Consider the following 17529-nt stretch of genomic DNA (forward strand, 5'->3'; position numbering starts at 1 on the left):
TGATGCAACTGCATCTCCTCGTAATGCAATTCAGCAGGTGAAAAAGGAGAATATCCAATATCTAATTCCCCAAGGATCATCAGCAAGAGCTGCGCGCAGCCCAGCGGGAGGAGAATTTGCTCTAAAACCAACTCCTTTCTTTTAGCTCTAAGAGAAGCTAACTACGGATAGGTACAGAGCCAGGCACCAAGGCTTAAGCAGCAGGGTACGTGGATGACAGCTAGGGACGATAAAGGCCCAGACCTGATAGTGTGCTTTCCTTCTTGACGGTGTTTACATGAGATCTGAGCAGGAGCTGTGAAAATACTTGCAGGATGTTTCACAACAATGTATTAAGCTTAGTGACTGAAAAAGAGGACTGCAACATTAACAGAAAATTAATAGTCCATGTATTTCTACCACTACAATCCACAGCAGTGGGAAGCAATAACTTTCAAAAAATCCATTAAGATTGTGTGAAATAAGGAAAGCCAAAGGGTGGTGCTTTAATTGCAGTCTTCCTAAACACAAACTGGAATAATCCGAAACCAGTAATTCAAATTTTCCACTCAAGATAAGATTCCTCTCACTTTTTCACAGACCTTTGTTTCCTAAGTCCAAATTCTTTAAAAATCACTTTACCAGACTCTTGCCTTTCTTTCAGGAAAACGTATCAAATCCCAGTATCTGCAACGCTCAGCAAGAAGAACCTGGGACAAGAATGCAGGGCAGCGGGGAATTTCAAATCAAGTAGTTTGAGACTGCTTGAGTTCGAGACCACGTCCTGAATCTTTCTTCTAAAGTCTTTTGGTGGGACAAGGCCCTGGGCAACCTGATCTAGTGGGTGGCATCCCTGCCCATGGCAGGGGGTTGGAACTGGGTGGGCTTTAAGGTCCCTTCCAACCAAAGCTATTCCATGATTCTGTGACTCTTTCAGGTTAGGTCTGCACTAAGAAAGCTTCTTCTCGATAATCACATGGGTGTACGACATGGCAATGCTCTCCAGCGTACACAAACTTTTGCTGGTAGCCTCACTGTGCATATCACAGAATCACAGAACTGTAGGGGTTGGAAGGGACCTCAAGAGATCATCGGGTCCAAACCCCCAGCCAAAGCAGGTTCCCTAGAGCAGGTTGCCCAGGTAGGCATCCAGACGGGCCTTGAATATCTCCAATATATCCTCTTGAGTAACAGGAGTTCACCCTGACAGCATGCCCATGTCCACCACTTGAGCTCTCGCTGGAGCAGCTCTGCTGATGAAGATCACTCACCACCAACTCAGGACTCACATAAGTTAGGCTGACACGTGTTTGTAAAGTACAAAAATGACATTTGCAAGTCTTAGGACAGATCATTTTGAAGTGAAAGCAATTGATTTTTTTCTCCATCTAGGCTTGCCACTTTATGACCCGCTCTTGCAATGTGCTGAGCATGTTCTCAGATTTGTCACGCCTGTGAGGGATAGCACGGGTACTCCTACAGGTAAGACAATGGGGAGCTGTCAGAGCCACACTGAACAGCAATGTTGAGTTTTCAGCAGAATATCCCCACGGCTGTTTCCTGCAATCGCATCAGGTAATAGGAAGGCGTATTCCTTCCACACGTAGTACAAGACCTGAATTTCCAGCCACTCTTCATAGGAAGAGCTATTGTGGGAGTTCCAATACCGTGTTTTTTCTGCCCCCGGGTTGTGTCACTACAGGTGGAAGTACTCCCTGCACCCACTGCACAGATACTATTCAGATACATCTCCTTGTGGTTTTTTGCTTGTGTATTTTTCATAATGAACAATGCAATAAACACGGTGTGTTTGCAGTGTTAAATCATGTTCCCAAAGGGAGCAGTTTGTATAACAAGATAAAATTATCACATTATAATAACTAAATATGCATCAGTCTAAAGCATGCTCCAATTAATCATCAAAAGTTTGCACCGCCTCTTTAGGTCTTAATTAAGCAGAATGTTTGGATTCTTTTTTTTTCCTTTCAAACCAGTGTGAAGGAGCTGCAGAAAACTGTTCCTCTAAAACCAATGAGCAGCATTTTAGACTAATCGATCTTATATGGAACTGTAATTTGGAGAGGTGGGGAGAAGGGAAGGAAGGCAGCGAGCACAATAGTGCAAATCCATCATGTATAGCTCTGTCCCTTTATCTAGGAAAACCAGCATGGCCTACAGTGCTTAGCAGGATGATCCTAAAATCCCTACAATTCTGGAGTTAAATCCTGATCAGTTTACTAACTTTAAGGCTGCAGAATTCTGCTAATACTGTTTTGAACTCACTGATAGGCATTTTCAACTTTAGTTTCATGAATCCAGACAAAACTAAATGCAGTCACAGCTCTAATCCTGAAGATTACGATGATCCCTGGACAGGTGCTCCAAAATCTTACTTTCCACATTTCCTTGCAGTGAATTCCGCAGGAGACGCTTGATTGTTCTGGCAAGAAGAAAAAAATTACTCCTGAAGGTGCCCACCTGCAGTACCACGACGGTGATGTTGAGCAGGAGGAGGACGATGAGGACGCAGGGTCAGGGACAGAGATCTCAAAGGGTACATCCTCTGGACTAAGTGAGTCCATGCGGAACCTGTGCCTTGGCTGGGGTTGTGTCTGTGACCTGATACAGAAAATACTCTGGCAGCCCATCCTCCTGTGTGCCTCCCTGCAGCCCGACTTGTCCTGGCATGTGAGTTTCCTGCCACCACGGGTATCAGCAACCAGGCCTCACCACTACTTCTTTCTTATTTATTTATTTATCTATTTATTTTTAACCCTGTTTCCTCTTTGCTGCATCCTACCCCCTCACACTGGCAGTTTGGATCCCAGTTTTTTGGGGGGGGGGGCTTAAGGAATCCACCAGAACAGTCCCTTAGCCCCGTGCTGGGAACTACGCCCAATCCACCAGCACACATCTATACATTTTATAGCTGTTTTCATTAATGCTTTCTAATGAAAAGCTGCAAAAAGATCTGAAGACTAAGATCTTAACTTGACATGTGCAGCATCAGCAGTAAGCGTTTGTGGTTCCCACTGGGACCAGTCAGGATTTCATACTGGTTAATCCTGAGTTACCTGGTGGGCACTCTGGCTTTCCACTGAAGACAACCAAGCAGCACGCGTTCAGATTTTGTCACCTCCAAGCAGTTCCTGAGGCAGATGTGCCCAAGCAAAGTAGAAGCACCATTTCCATACTTTTTCTTATATCCAAGATGCTTTATCTGATTAAACTTAAATTTTAAAAGGGAACAAACAAAACGTGTGCAATATTTCTGCAGAACTCTTTGTTAAGCACTGCTCCTCTAAATAGATGGGGTGCGTGACAAACTCAAGGTACAAGAAGTACCTTGGAAAAAGTAATTATGAGAGGAAGATTAAAAAACAGGGCTTACAACAGAAAGCTTGTTGCTGCCATGGCCGTGGAAATACCTCATGGGGTCCATAGTGCATTTCCTTTTAAAGCCCAGTCTCTTAAAGTTCACTGCTCTGCCAAGGAAGTCAAGTGTCCCAGCTCTTTTCAAAAACTCATTTGGGGGAACTGTGGCTTGCCTATGTTTACTATGCATGGGTTGAGGCGTATTCTCATGCGTAGTTCAGCAAGAGCTGAATGCCCACCACAAATAAAAGCTGGCATTCAGGCAGGTTTTAAACATGCAAAGAAAAAAGCACCTATTTCAGCTAATGGAGGGGGAACTCCCTGTGCGTTTTTAATATATGCTATTAAAGTGCATATGTGGACTTTGTGATTTTCTTTTTAGCACAAGGGAAACACTCGGCCCTCCACAGAGAGCAAAAGACATCAACAATGGGCTAGAAGAGGCAGGCTGATGGGCAACCACTGGCATTTTAAAACACAAGCACTAATAACCCTACGAGCAGTGTAAATTAGATGATTTTTCAAACCAAAACCAAAGCAAGTATTTGAAGAGCATTGACTAAGATTTGTTGTGGAGGTCTTTATCAGAGCGCTAAAGCTGCAGTTAAAGAAATTGTAAAACTGTTCAGCAACTGGAATAAGATTTGGAAAATACTGAAGCAGGATCCAGAGTGCAGTAAAATGAAAGTCACCTCAATATATAGGCTTAATTAGGTCTGATAATGTGGTCTTTATTTAAGGGAAACTGCCACTGGGTTCTGCCTGGAATAAGCCTTCTTGGTAATGCAGTCATAGTACCAATTCCTTGGTGAATTCAGACAGATAATTGTGGGATTCGGCTTTACTGCCCTGCTAACTACCATTTAAAAATCTTTTATTCTTTTAGATCCCCCCGACATAATTTAAATATTGATACAGTTTACAGCACGCAGCTCCAGAGCGTTCTTCAGGCAGGGACTCTGCTGCATCCCAGGAGTTGCATGGCTGATGCACCAACTTAACTCCCCTTGCCCTGCCATGGGGGAGCTGGGGCTTGTTTGCAGCACCGTGGGCAGCAGATGCATTCTGTACATTGCACCTACGTTGGGGGGGCACTTTGACAACACCCGAGCTCGAAGGCTGGGCCAAAGAGCAGTCATACTCCCCTACCGAGGCACTGCCACGAACATCTCGAGGGAAAGCAAACCAAGGATGAGGGAAACGGAGACACTGCAGCCTGCAGCAGGTGCTGGGGGAAGGAGGGAGCGTGCTCTTGCCTGCATTTAAAGAACTTTTTGCATTCTTCTTTTGCATTCTTCTAAAACCAAGAAGACTAGATCTCAGCCATCCTGCATCCCATGCACAACAGATGCCCACGCTTGCCTGAGCAGAAGGGCAGAGTCACCGGGCGCCCTCCCAGATTTCCCCTCTGCACTCATGGCTGCAGAACAAACACTGGGATGGCTGGTACTGAACACTACAGTCATACACCCTGCGCAGCTGGGGTGGTATTGTTATTTCCAGATCATTCCTGGCTTCCGCATTTCTGTTCCTCACCATCCCTCTGTTTTTTGTTTTAATTTGAAAACAATACGTTCTTTACGTTGCTTTGTAGAAAGTAAGAATCTTCTAACACCAGGCAGAAGTCGTCTTAGTATCAGCTTGTTGCAACGGGTTGTACTCCAGACTAAGCCTGAAGATCACTCAGACCCGTGGATGGCCCGTGCACCACACGGGGGTGTGGTGCCCATGGGTTTAACTCTGCCTTTTTTGGGCGTAACCTTAGGGTACCACAAGGAGAGAACACCTCTATTGGAGCCGTTTGTATTTGGTCAGGTGGGAGTCTAATGTTTTCCAGGACTGTATAAGCAAATTTTCCCTGATTTGTCATTTGACTAAAACAGAAAGCAGAACAGCTTGGAGATGAATTGTATTCGCACTGCTCAAAATGATCTGGTTTTCAAAACAAAAAAAAAAGTCATAAAATAAGAATGAGGGGGAAAAAGGTTATTTTGTTCACTCTTCAAAGTTTTAGCCTCTTCATTTAAAATGCAAGTGTAGATAGGAGACTGTTTGAAGTTTTCCAGCATGCTCAGGGAAGACCTAATCTGCTGAAATCTTCAGTGACTGCTTCCTAGACGTAGTTCATGACCAGCACTCCTTCCTCCTCCTCCTTGAGCTGGTAGCTGTTTCTGATATTAGGAATTAAATCTGCCTCCTTGGAAAGATGTGTCTTTCCCCCATGCTTTTTCTACCCCTGCAATTGCTACATTTGTGCACCTTACAGAGTATCTGTCTCATTTCTCCCTTTAGGCTCCTGTGAGCATCCCCAGTGCTCTGCTCTTTCTCTTCTCCTCCTTACCTCTACAGAATCTTACCTTCAAAAATTATTCAACTAATAATTCATTGTGGCTGTTTCTTGGATCTGCTTATCCTCTCCAGACCATTGCTCTCCTGTCCAAATGACTGCCTCAGCCTGTCTCTCTGACGCTTCTTTATGGGTACTGACCCTTCAGTTCAAGATCAATATGGCAAGAATTAAAGTCTTAATATTTTTCCCTGAGTGTTCACTCCATATTCTCTGCTTAGCAACAGTAAACCACACCATCGTCTTTCCCGTCCTTAAGGTTCACGATTTATCCATCATTTTCATTTGTGGACACCCTCTTTTGAGCTAGAATTAAACTTTGTTGACTTTTTTCCTGTGCAACATGCAAAAGTTCTCCCCGTCCATCCACAAAGACTGGACTCATCCTGATTCTCACCATCTCACATCTCAGTCTCTGCAGCGGATTACTACCTGGTTTTCCCTCTGCCCTGCCTTAAGCCTTGTCCATGCCAAACATGCTGCAAAGAACCCTTTCTCTGCCCAGCATTTTAACCTTGAAGTTTTCCAGCTTTTCCCTTAGACTCCTTCTGCCTGCTCCCTTCTGTCCCCTTTCTTCATTTATTAACTCCACCAAACACAAGCTGGTCCTGTTGTCCCAGCAGGCCAGTCACAGACTGCCCCCACCACGTTGAAAATGCTGGCTTTCAGCTCTAGCAATCACTGATGCCAGGCTTCTTCATTTGCCTACACAATCAAGTAAGTACCTTTGTGCTGCTCCCCAGGTTGCCCCCACGCTTGTGAGGGGCTCCGAGAAAACATCCCCCCAGTTACCCTTGCCTGGCTTTGCATCACTCTGAAGTTCTCTGCTTTGATGCAGTGCCCACAAAACGGTGTCAAAGTGCGGTGCCAAGACCACTGCCTCGCACGCTGGCTCTCCTGGCTCCTTTGTACTCCCTTTTCTACTTGTGTTGACCCGTTGCTTCTTGCCTTACGCTTCACTGCAGGCTCTTTGGGGTGATCATGACTAGGGCTCCTACGCCCTAAGATAAAACACAGCAATTACTACGTGTGCCTATTGCAAATCCCACAAAGGCTGTGGTTCTCCTCCCTCTCCAGTCCTCCCAAACTTTGCTCTCTAAGCCAAAGGTGAGATAAATATGTTCATTTGCTCAGAAGTCATGGTAATCTGGTGCTCATTACTGATCATGCGATAAAGTCAGAGGAGGCAGAGATTATGCATTTCATATCCTTTAAGAGAGTAAAACATTGATTTTCATTATGAACTAATGAAGTAAAAACCTAAAGATGGAGAATACTTATGAAAAGCCTTGTCTGTGTACTACCTTTACGGGTACATCTGAACGCAGGACCACAAGCAGTAGGTGGACGGGCAAAGAACAGAAGGCAGTTGAGTTGGCCAAGGTTCCCCTGTGCCCATTTAACTACTGTTGCAGTAATTTGTTTTTCTACTTCATCGTTCCATCTCCTCCTGCTTGTTTGATGTCATAAAAATCCAGTCGCTGTGGCAGTTTGCACAATGCATGTTACAGCCTTGTGTTCATGTACCACAAATTCAGCATTCTGGATTCATTCATGACTCAGATTGGAGGAGAAAATAGCTTGGGACGACACAAGCCCTTGATTAAAGCTTTAGGGCCAAATCAACAACAGCTGAGGATCCAGCCCATATGGCCCGAGATCTTTAGCTGTGTAAGGGCTGCAGGAATGGGCCCAAATAGCTTTGGTAATTAGCAAATACCGTATAAAATAGATGAAAAGTCTTTGGCACGGAGCGCATATTGGGTAACATCTGAAAATTACTCATAGCATATTAGGATACTTCTTTGGAGAAAAAACTCAATGGCATAAAAATAATTTGGGAGGGGCCACTGTATCTGTCACGCCGCTACCAATGGGCAAACCGTCTGTTGGACTGACCAGTATTTTATTGTTACCTTTAGTAAGTGCAGTGAAGGGCAGAGGCGACCACCTGCCCCTGGGACCTGGCCCTACGAGCTGCTCTACCTCTGCAGGAGCATCCTCGAGGCTGGTGAGGACTCTGTCACCAGAGTGCCTCCCTGCGTGCAGCAGGCCAGCATCTTCAGTAGGCACCACGGGTCACCTCGGTCACCCACGAGCACCCAGGTGACAGCCAGGGACTTCTGCAGAAGCGGGACCAAGCCTGCTGCTACCTACATTCACCAATTACCGCACCGTGTACGACAGCAAACAATAACACCGCAATTAATCACCCTAGTGGAGCTCTACGAGTTACTTTCACGGATTATGGTAAGCAGCATGCAGAGCGGAATAAATCATTTTTCACATAAACTCCGAGGAATGGCATGTTATGAAATCACTCCTGATAAAAATCTAATGAAAATGTAAAACATTTCACTGGAGTCTCCTGGGTAGAGTCAAGATCACATTAAACCCTCTAGAGACGATGGTCAGGGATTTCAATGAGAATCAAGAGACAGTTTTCCCAGGATGAGCTTGTTAACCTGATATAAAGACACGATATTGATTTGATGGCTTTGTCTCTTTCACTGTTTCCCTCCTGGAGCCTATTTTTAATTTAATCACCTTTCATTAATTTACTTAAAAGGCTTTATTCATCAAAACAATATCATTTTTTTAAAAGCAGATGTTGCTCAAGTGCTGAGGGAGTATAATCCAGCTTGCGGAGTGTCACAAGCAGCAGAAGAGCCTGTCTGTTGACACTGCATTTGCAGAAGTTTTTCAAGAATATTAACAAAGAAAGTCACTCCCCCACCCTGTCTTTAAGTTCCCTGTGACTGGTTATTAAAGCGCTCTTACAGCTAAGTCACATCCTAGCAATCTCAGGACACGTGTCAATGACAGTCATCATTTTTAAATGTTCATTAGGATTTACCTGCTGGTGGCTTTATGAAAGGTGGCGGAATTAATGGGACAATAATAGGTACATTCCCGTGATCCTTTGACCCTGCTGGTGAGTCTGAAAGTCCATTTCCTGTGGCAAGCCCTGGATAGCTTGTGTTTATATTGTACGGTGAAATAACACTGTCCTCGGGTAATTTCGGTTTTGGCAAAGAATTTTCTGTAAAACACAAAGAACACATTGTACAGTATGACAAATATATTTCTTAGATGCTTTGATACTTTCACCAACCTGTTCATTACATTACTTACCCTAATACAAGAAGAGTGCAAAAAAATACAGATACTTTCCCCTTTAACAAACGAATACTTTCCATTATTCCTCAAACATGTTCCATTTCTTTAAATCAAAATCACACTTAAAACAACTATATTAAAAAAAAAAGTGGGATTATTTTGTCATATATATCTCTAGTCTGCCTTATTTAGTCAATGATTCCATATTCCTGCCCTTTATATGCACTGTTTTCATGGTGATGACACTCAGCATGCCGTGGCTTCACCAGGGCAAGAAGCATAAACTGAAAAATAAAAGAATTCCTAATTCTCGTCTCAATAATACAATGAGTAGTAAGTAGTGGAAAGGATTTAAACAGAGGAACAAAATATTGAAATCAGAGCAAAGTGTGCATGCAATGATGACAGTCATGATTCTAATTCTTTAATCCCAAAGCACTTCTGGATTTGTATTTGTAGGAATTTCTCTAATGCACCTCAGGTAGCTATGGGGTAGGACTTAACTGTTATTATTCTCTCTCCTCCCATCACTCAGAAAAAGAAACACATTTTCTTCTCTCCCACAGACTGCATACACCAAAAATCTCTACCTGGCACAGGTATTCGACATCTTTGTTTGGTACATAAAACATATGATTTGTCTCATGTGCCTACAGAAAAAAAGTATGTCACAGATTTCATTAGGCATAGCCTGGAGCCACAAAGCATTCAATAGAAGATCTATTTAGGAAAACATAAATAAATGAATCCTATTACTGAAGAAATAAGTTTCTTCAAAGGTGGCTTAATGATACTGCATTTTCGATGAAATATAAATATTGATCAACAATGTCACTGCTACACAACTAACAAGATGCAAACATTCATTTTTAACACAGTTCGACTGGTTCACCTTACCTCTAATTTTTCCACCTTTTTTCTAGCCATTTCCTCTTCAGAGCTGGTCTCTCTGGTATCAGTACTCATTGCAACACTCAGTGAGTACAATGCTGCTGCTTGCCACCAGAAAGCAAGCCCAAACACTGCTGTCTGCAAGTGCAGTGACAAGTGGTACCCTAAAAGCTTCTGAAGTTTTCTCTCTATACCCCACCTCTGAGAAACCCTTGCTGGGAAAGCCAAGATCCAGCAACGTCCTACACTCCTTTTCCCGCTGACCACAAGCCCCTACCTACCTGCTGGGGCTGAGGAGTCAGAAGGCAGCAAGTGAACTGCTCAAAAAAAAGGCTGAATCCCATCATTTGCACAGTGAGTAATTTCGAATCACATCGTGTGAAGATCCAGCAGCATCCCAAAAAAACTGCACCCCTTGAGAACTTGTAAAGTACTTGCAGAACACGGCATATTACAAACATCACCGAGGAGCCTTTTATGAATGTTCAGGATGTTTCTTGCATGAGTTGTGAATATCCCAGCTCGAAACCTTTTGGGATTTTAGAAAGCCTTGAGCCAAAAACCTTTGTTTGGAAAGCAAAAGGGTTTCCTTAAATCCACACCACTAAAAAAACTCTCTCTCTTCTTCCAGTGGCGAGCAGTTTATTGGTACCGTAGGAACTTGACTTTCAGCTGACTCACAAAAGGTATTATTTGTGAAGATGTGTTACTAAGTGCCTACCAACAGCAATTTTGTTAAGTGATTTTCCCTGTACCCTATTGGCTTCCTCTTACTAGAAGGCACTCTCAGGTATTTTTATTTAAATCAACCACAAAGCAAGCAGCAGAACATGCTCCCTAGTCCCCGCCAATTCAGACAGGTTGAGGTATTAATCCTTCTTTGCGAGGACACAGAAACATTAAATCTCATTACCTTTGAGAACAGAAATGTGCTGGCGGCTTTCCCCATCTGCAGAGTAGTTCCTGAATTCAATATCTTCTCCATCCTTCAGTTCAACCTTATCATAACCATACCAGCCAAGGAGCTCATTCATAGTGTTTTCTGCAAAGTTCTGAAAGAGAAAAATTACCTACTTATTTATGTAATCAATAACCATCTGGAATGAAGGGAGGACTACATAAATCGAACGGTATCTTTGCTACACGAGGAAGTGTCAGGTTTGTCCCACCTCCTCAAAGACTAATGTGCATTTCACAAGTCAAGTGTATAAAGTGTAATGCGTTTAAATCTCAGACTGGCACATGTAATTATGACAAAGACTCATACATCTGTAATTTAAAGAAAATGAAAAGGAGAGTTATTTATGCCTTTCTGCTCTGGCATTCAGTGTCGGAAATGTTTTACCATACATTCGTCACAAAAATGTGTCTGTGTTACCATAAAATATTTAAGACTGCAGCAGAAATATAAGATATGAGTAACAGAAAACTAAGATTTTTTCAGGCAGCAGTTAATCAATCTTACTGCGCTACAGCCTTTTCAGCTGGAGGAGGTCACCGACACAATTACAGTTCCTGGAGATGCACATGAACCAAATGAAATAAAATCACATCGAAGACATTCTTCCTCAGTGTTATAAACCCCTGCATATTAAAGGCACTTAAAAACTCTTTACCATGAAGGCATTTTACCACAGTGTTTCACATAAAAATCTCTTACATTTGTTTAAGAAAACCCTTCTTCTGTTTTGCCATATTTATTTTCAAAACAATTTCCAAGCAGCAGCGTGCTTACATTTTATGTTTGTGTGGAAATGCAAAATATGGAACACGACTGCCATAACTCTCAAACTTCCCTAGAAAACATGTCCTCCAGGTCATGTGTCAAAAATATTTCTGCGGAAAATGCTCATTACCGGGCCAGGAGATTTAGTGGAGTAAGTCAAGAACCCTGCAGCCAGGCAATGAAGCTTTGTGAAACTGGATGGTACCATGGAGGCACGGCTTACGGGTTTAGGAAACTCCTGGGGGAAACTGGCTAATGAATTATTGTCACTGCAAAGGTCAGCTTAAAGTAACATGACAAATGTAAAATGAAACCAAAGAGCCACAAACAAAGCCTTTCAGTTTGGTCTCTGTGTTTTTATTATTACTTTAAAACAAATTCCAAACTTGATTTTACCGTAAAATCTTGACATCTGAAATAACGATCCTGACTAGCAATCTTCCTGTGACCCTGGCTATCAGCAAAGAAGAAAGCAGAACATGACACCCATCCAAAATAAATGCCGTGTGCCAAATCCACAGGTTGCTAGATTTTCTCTAGCAACAGCACCAGCTTAGGTTTTGAGTGGGAGCGAGCCTAATGATAGAAACACAGCGATCCTCGAGTCCTTTAAATAACTAAATAAAATTAATCAGATCCTAATTGCTTCCGGATCCCAAGCTGCAGCAGGCACCCTGCCCCGGACCATCCGAGCCGCGCCGCTGCCGCCTCGTTCATCACACGGGATTGCATAGGTGTTCCTGTCACCCTGGTAAAGCGGCTCTAAGCAATACTCACGGGCCATTTATACTCTGCCAGGAGTATCACCTGTGCCACTGTGCTACAAATACGATTTCCGAGAAAAGGGAAACCAAAACAATAAACCCACGGAGCATCGATCCCCCTGGTTTTTCCCCTTTCACTTGACCTCCCGCTGGAAGGCTCGATTCTGTGGCTCTTTTGTGCAGCCCCAAATTGCCAGAAAACATCGCACCACTCCACACCTGCGCCCAGTTTCAGCACTACAGGTGTGCTAGCCTGTTACGTCTGAGCTATGAGACCACTGCAGTTTGCAACAAAGAGTGCGCTGCAGCGTAATGTGGCTAATACCTATCCCCATTTCTAAAATACATATTTAAATTCTCATGTAAATGATGCTGGTGAGTGAGTGTTTTAAATAACACCAGAAACATTTTTCTAAAGGGTTTTTTGCTTATTAGTTTTAATTTTTGAGATGATTTCTCCTCTCTCAGTGCTGGAAATCCAAATGCAATAACCCCATCTCCACCCCATGGGAACCCAGCACTGAAACAACCCAGAGACAGCAAGTGAAACCTGGCCAGTGCAGCCCACCCAGAATGACCTGAGGGGGTCCGTGGACTCCCAGAGGAAAGCTCCACCACCTTCCCTTGCTCTGCCATGTTTCAGCTGTGGAGATGCAGCCCTGGAGATTAATCCAGCAAGGTGGAGGCCAATTGACAGAAGGCTGCCTGACTTAGACTCCATGCAGCCCAATTAACTGAGTAGCTCTAAATTTGCCTCCTGCGGATGCTTTGTGTTTTATTTGCACTGTTGATCAACTCAGGCAATGAGTAATTTTTAATTATTTGTCAAGGAATATGTAAGCGAGGCTGTGTATGTTTATTCTTTGCTGCAACAAGCTGCTGTCCCTCTTCAGAGCCTCATCACAGTGATTGTTGGGCTTGCAGTGGCACAAAGCTTTAGAACCTTTCAAGCCTCATTTTACTGTTCATGTTGAGTGATGCACAAAAATGAACAGTCATAATGAGAAAAAATACATTTGATTTTGAAATTAGTCATAATAGAGACTTGACTCGTACAAAATAAAGAAATTAGCAGGGTCTTTGCTATTAACTTCAATGAGAGTATAATGAGGTCACATATCAGCGGTAACAATAGTATCTTTTTCACACAGTGATTTCTCCACAAGGATGCTTGAATTAAAAAAAAAAAAAGTTAAGCCATTCTCCTTCATAGTTTGTCTTACCTATTACAATGATGGTTATCACTCTTAATACCGCTCTCTCAGTGCCTAACGCCGGGGCTCCATTACAGAGCACTCTACATACTGAACCAAGAAGATGATCGCATCCTTAACAAGCTGATGGCCAAAGCTGAGAAATGTGGGATTTTTAATTTTTTTCCACACTGACTCCCATGCATAGATGGGCATCCACAGAGCTACAATATCACCTTCTTTCAGACTCCTAATTAAAATACCCATCCACAGTGATGTCTGACATCTAGATGATGGCCACACAGGTCAAGTGCTCATTGAAGCTCCTGCCCTGAAGCTGACCACCATCATTTCACTGTTTCCGTACTTTCTCTTTTCTTTCCATATCACTGGTAGGCCCAGCCTAAGCAGATTCAAGATATGATAATGAGAGGGGACGTGTAAAGACCAGCGTGGTGGCAATAATCAAAATACAAATAATGAGGTGAGACAATTTTTCTCTGTGTGAATGCAGGGGGTGGGGGGAGGCTCAGCTGTTGAAGTTAAGGAAAGGAAGCAAGCCGATCAACACACAACCTGCACCTGCAGAGCTGAAGCTCACTGAAAGATGTACAAGCTTCAAAGGCTTGCTGAAAGGAAGGGTGATGATTGTAACCACGGTGCTTGAGGAAAGCAAGAATGTGGGACCTGACATTGGAGCAGGAGAGTGAAAGAAGCAGTGATGAAGCATGCTAGAGAGGAACCACCTCTAGTGAGAGACGATGGACTTGCCAAAGCCCAGGCCGAACAAGATGCGAAGACAGCGTGGGTGACAGGATGGAGGATGTGCCTGGAGCTGTGATTCCAAGCTTCTGCAGGACCAGGAGCGCAAAGACACCAAGCTAGCCCATGCCTGCTCTCAGACCCACTCCCCAAAAGGATGTGGAGGGTCTGCAGGACAGAGGCTGCCAACACAGCTCTAAATCCCTGCCAGAGGGCTGAAATGCCATGAACAACCAGTACCCCAGGGAAAACCTCGACCATCGTCCCCAAATCCCCGCTCAGCCATCACACTGCTCGGCTGGAACCCAGGAGCCCAGATTCACAGGTTTCCCAGCGAAACGACAGCACTGAGCCTCACAATACCCTGCCAGGAGGTCACACGCCAAGCCCCTTTCCTCACCGACAGCAATTTCTGCCCCCTACCAGGTCCCAAACCACTTATCCCTCCCGCGGGACAATGTGTAATTTGCATGTTTTAACTGTATGAGCTCTCCATTCTTGTACTTGCAGAAATGCCCTCCCCTTTGGAAGAGCCAGGCTAGCTAACCGACCATTATACTCGTTATTTTGACTTGAATTTGCTTCCTATTCACGGGAAAGACGAAGAAGAGTGCATTGACTTGCCAGGCTGTGGTTTCTCTCCTTCGTGAGGCAGACTTATACGTGAGGCAGTGAAAATATAATCACGCTCATTTCCGCTTTAGCATTCGTTTCGTCGTAACAGTACACCTATGGCTTGATTTTTTTTTGTCGCAATGCATCATTTTCCCAAATTTTCACTAATTAATACGCTCTGAAGCTGAACCGTGCTTCTCTTTCCATCCCACAGCTCTTGCCTTTCCTTCTCCACGAACCCTATCCACAGGGGGCAAGGCCTGGCCTCACAGACCCAGGCCTGGCAAACGCGGAGGCAGGAAGCGCGCAGAGGAACGAGTCTGTCAGACTCATTTTCTTCTAGGTTTTACTGCCGAATGTTTATTTCAGATTTCGGAGGAAGCGCGGTGGCTCCCTTCCATTTCCCTGCACGCACAACCCGCCAGGTGTGGAGCCCCACAAATTCGCTCTTCGCTTTCACCGCACGGAGGAAATAAAAATGTGCCTGCGCTCACGAGGCAAACTCGATTCTGTGGTATTTTTTTTTGCCAGCCTTGCGTGTTTATGTTGTCGCCATGTTGAACACTATGGTTAGACCTCTGTGCTAACAGCAAGACAATTTTGGGGGTGCTATAATTCCCTGTGTCCTACCAGGCAGGCGGGCGGGGAAGCCCTCACAGGTAGGCCAGGCTCCCTGTGCCGGCAGCGCATCTCCCCTCCACAGCCACCCCACAAAGCCACCTCCACGCGGGCTCTGCAGTAAAACCCGCCTCGATATCCCGAAACACCACAGCCGATAAAGTCTGTCTGCTTTTCCACTTTCGCGAGCGCGTTTTTTTGCTTTTCAGGAGAGAAGGGAGGAGTTTCCTTGAAATCTCTTTAGCGTCCGCAGCTATCTGGCTCGCTGCGAGCGCGGCGCGGCCGTGCCTGTTCCACCGCTTTCCTAATCCTGACGGTAGTGCTTTTAAACGCCAAATGGGGAATATTAGAACGCTAAACTGAAATATCTTCTGATGAGTTTACTATTAAACTGTAACAGATGGGGCTGCCTTAAGCTCTAGGCATCAGGAATGGAGCCCAATTTTAGATCCGAATTTGTTATTGAGAATATTTATAGATGGTAAACTCCTTGGGCGCACGGAGCAGCCCTGTGAAATTACAGCTTTTCAGCTGACAGAGACTCTGAACATGTGGAGGCACTGTCTTGTTTGTTCGGGGGAACTTCCAGTACAACCCACTTGCTGCGACACATCCAATCGACCCCAGTGCATTTCATGGGATTTCAGCGCACCCAGCCGCTGCCCTCGAGCAGCACTGCTGCCTGACAGCAGGGTGAAAAACGGGAATAGGTTCAGGGAGGGATGTGAAAGCCTCCACGAGCGCTTTCATCAATCAAACCGTAAAAAAAAATATCTTAAGTTCTGAAATAGGGCCAGCTTCCCCGATTCTGCTGGCTTTGGGTCTATTGGGCGTCCTGGTATTCACCAGCACGTGAGGAATGACACAACCGAATTTCAGAGCTACTCTGCTCTCCTTCCAAAGTGTGGGATGAGTAAGGCTACCTCTGGGCAGGGGGAATGGAAAGCATAATCCTAAAAAGGAATGGGGACAAAATAAAAAATGCATTAGAAAAAAAGAAAGGCTGTGACTGAAGGTCACAAAGAAAACCAGTTCCCCCGAATATATTTTTCATTGAAACGTAATATCAGAAAACTGTGCAGAGTCATGTACTTTTTGCACACAACAATGTATCAAATTAAAACTTCTTATAACCATCGTGTACATTAGGGTAGTGATAACAAAAATGTAACTCAATCTCTGGCACAAGGCAGCAGCAAGCAACGCGAACACCCGGCCACGTTCAAAGCGAGCGGTGGCACCACTGCTGGCATACACCGCGCACGAGCAGTTGGGTTGTGCGATCCTTCTTGAGTAAATCTCCGACTATATCGAACAGCAAATCTTGAAGGAAGTCTCCGTGATGAGGTAATTTTATTGCTCATTCATAGCGCCTTGCATTTGCTGTACTTAAAATAGACACTTGTACCAATGGCCTTTTTATTACCCGAAGAAAAAAAAAATCACATCTACACCAGCCCTTTTTCTTTCTGCTAGCAAAGGGAGGCAATTCGATCCAACGTGGGCTGAAACCTGAGTAGGTCACTGTACACCATGATAAAATTCCCTAATCCCTGAGCCAAATTTCCCTGAGGGGGCCCTCCTACTTCTCCTTCACTTTCCAGGCTGACTTTTCCATTCCCTCTCTCGTCTTTTCCTCCCCTTCATCTCTTTCATTTCCCCTACCTTAAAGCCTTGATATCTGATCTGCTGCTGATACTCAGGTTACAGTTTTTACAGCTTAGGCTGTCTATTGCTGTATACATTCCTTTCTTTCTGCTCTGCCGTGATTACTTACCAGAGCTTATTTTACACTGGTCCAGATGAAAGCAGTTCAGATGAAGGGAAACAGCCAGGCTGTTTGAACATTACAGATACGAACCTACACAAGGGCACATTGTGTTCCCCGTGTCATTTTGCTGCACACATTTTGCACAATGCAACCAATTTGTTACATTATTGTATTCCTCAGGTTTACGAAGAACAACCAGACATCTTAACTCATCAGGAAATAGAAAGTGCAGGATTTTAACTTTCTCGACGAGCCAGAAATTCGTAAGACTGTCCCCCTCACCCCCCTTTCCTTCTAGGATTATAGCAGCCAAGTGTCCTACTAAAAATGCCGTCTCCCAGCATAATAGCAGCGTTTACGCTGTAAGG

The 17529-nt window shown here is 44.3% G+C and overlaps 1 protein-coding gene across 8 annotated transcripts in view; it reads right to left on the bottom strand.

Moving 5' to 3' along the window:
• The window catches only part of SOBP (sine oculis binding protein homolog), a 138138-nt gene that overhangs the window by 118086 nt on the left and 2523 nt on the right, over positions 1-17529 (bottom strand). For all 8 annotated transcript variants that reach the window (XR_013949214.1, XR_013949215.1, XR_013949216.1 and 5 more), the window contains exons 2-3: positions 10626-10764; positions 8559-8744 (exon numbers count right to left, since the gene is read on the bottom strand). Coding sequence is in view for 2 of the 8 variants with exons in the window: in XM_080586955.1 (XP_080443081.1) it covers positions 8559-8744; positions 10626-10764 (325 nt within the window). In the remaining 6 variants the exon portion in view is untranslated. The remainder of the gene's footprint in view (positions 1-8558; positions 8745-10625; positions 10765-17529) is intronic.

This window comes from Anser brachyrhynchus, assembly GCF_964034855.1.
Source record: "Anser brachyrhynchus genome assembly, chromosome: 3".
NCBI classification, from domain to species: domain Eukaryota; kingdom Metazoa; phylum Chordata; class Aves; order Anseriformes; family Anatidae; genus Anser; species Anser brachyrhynchus.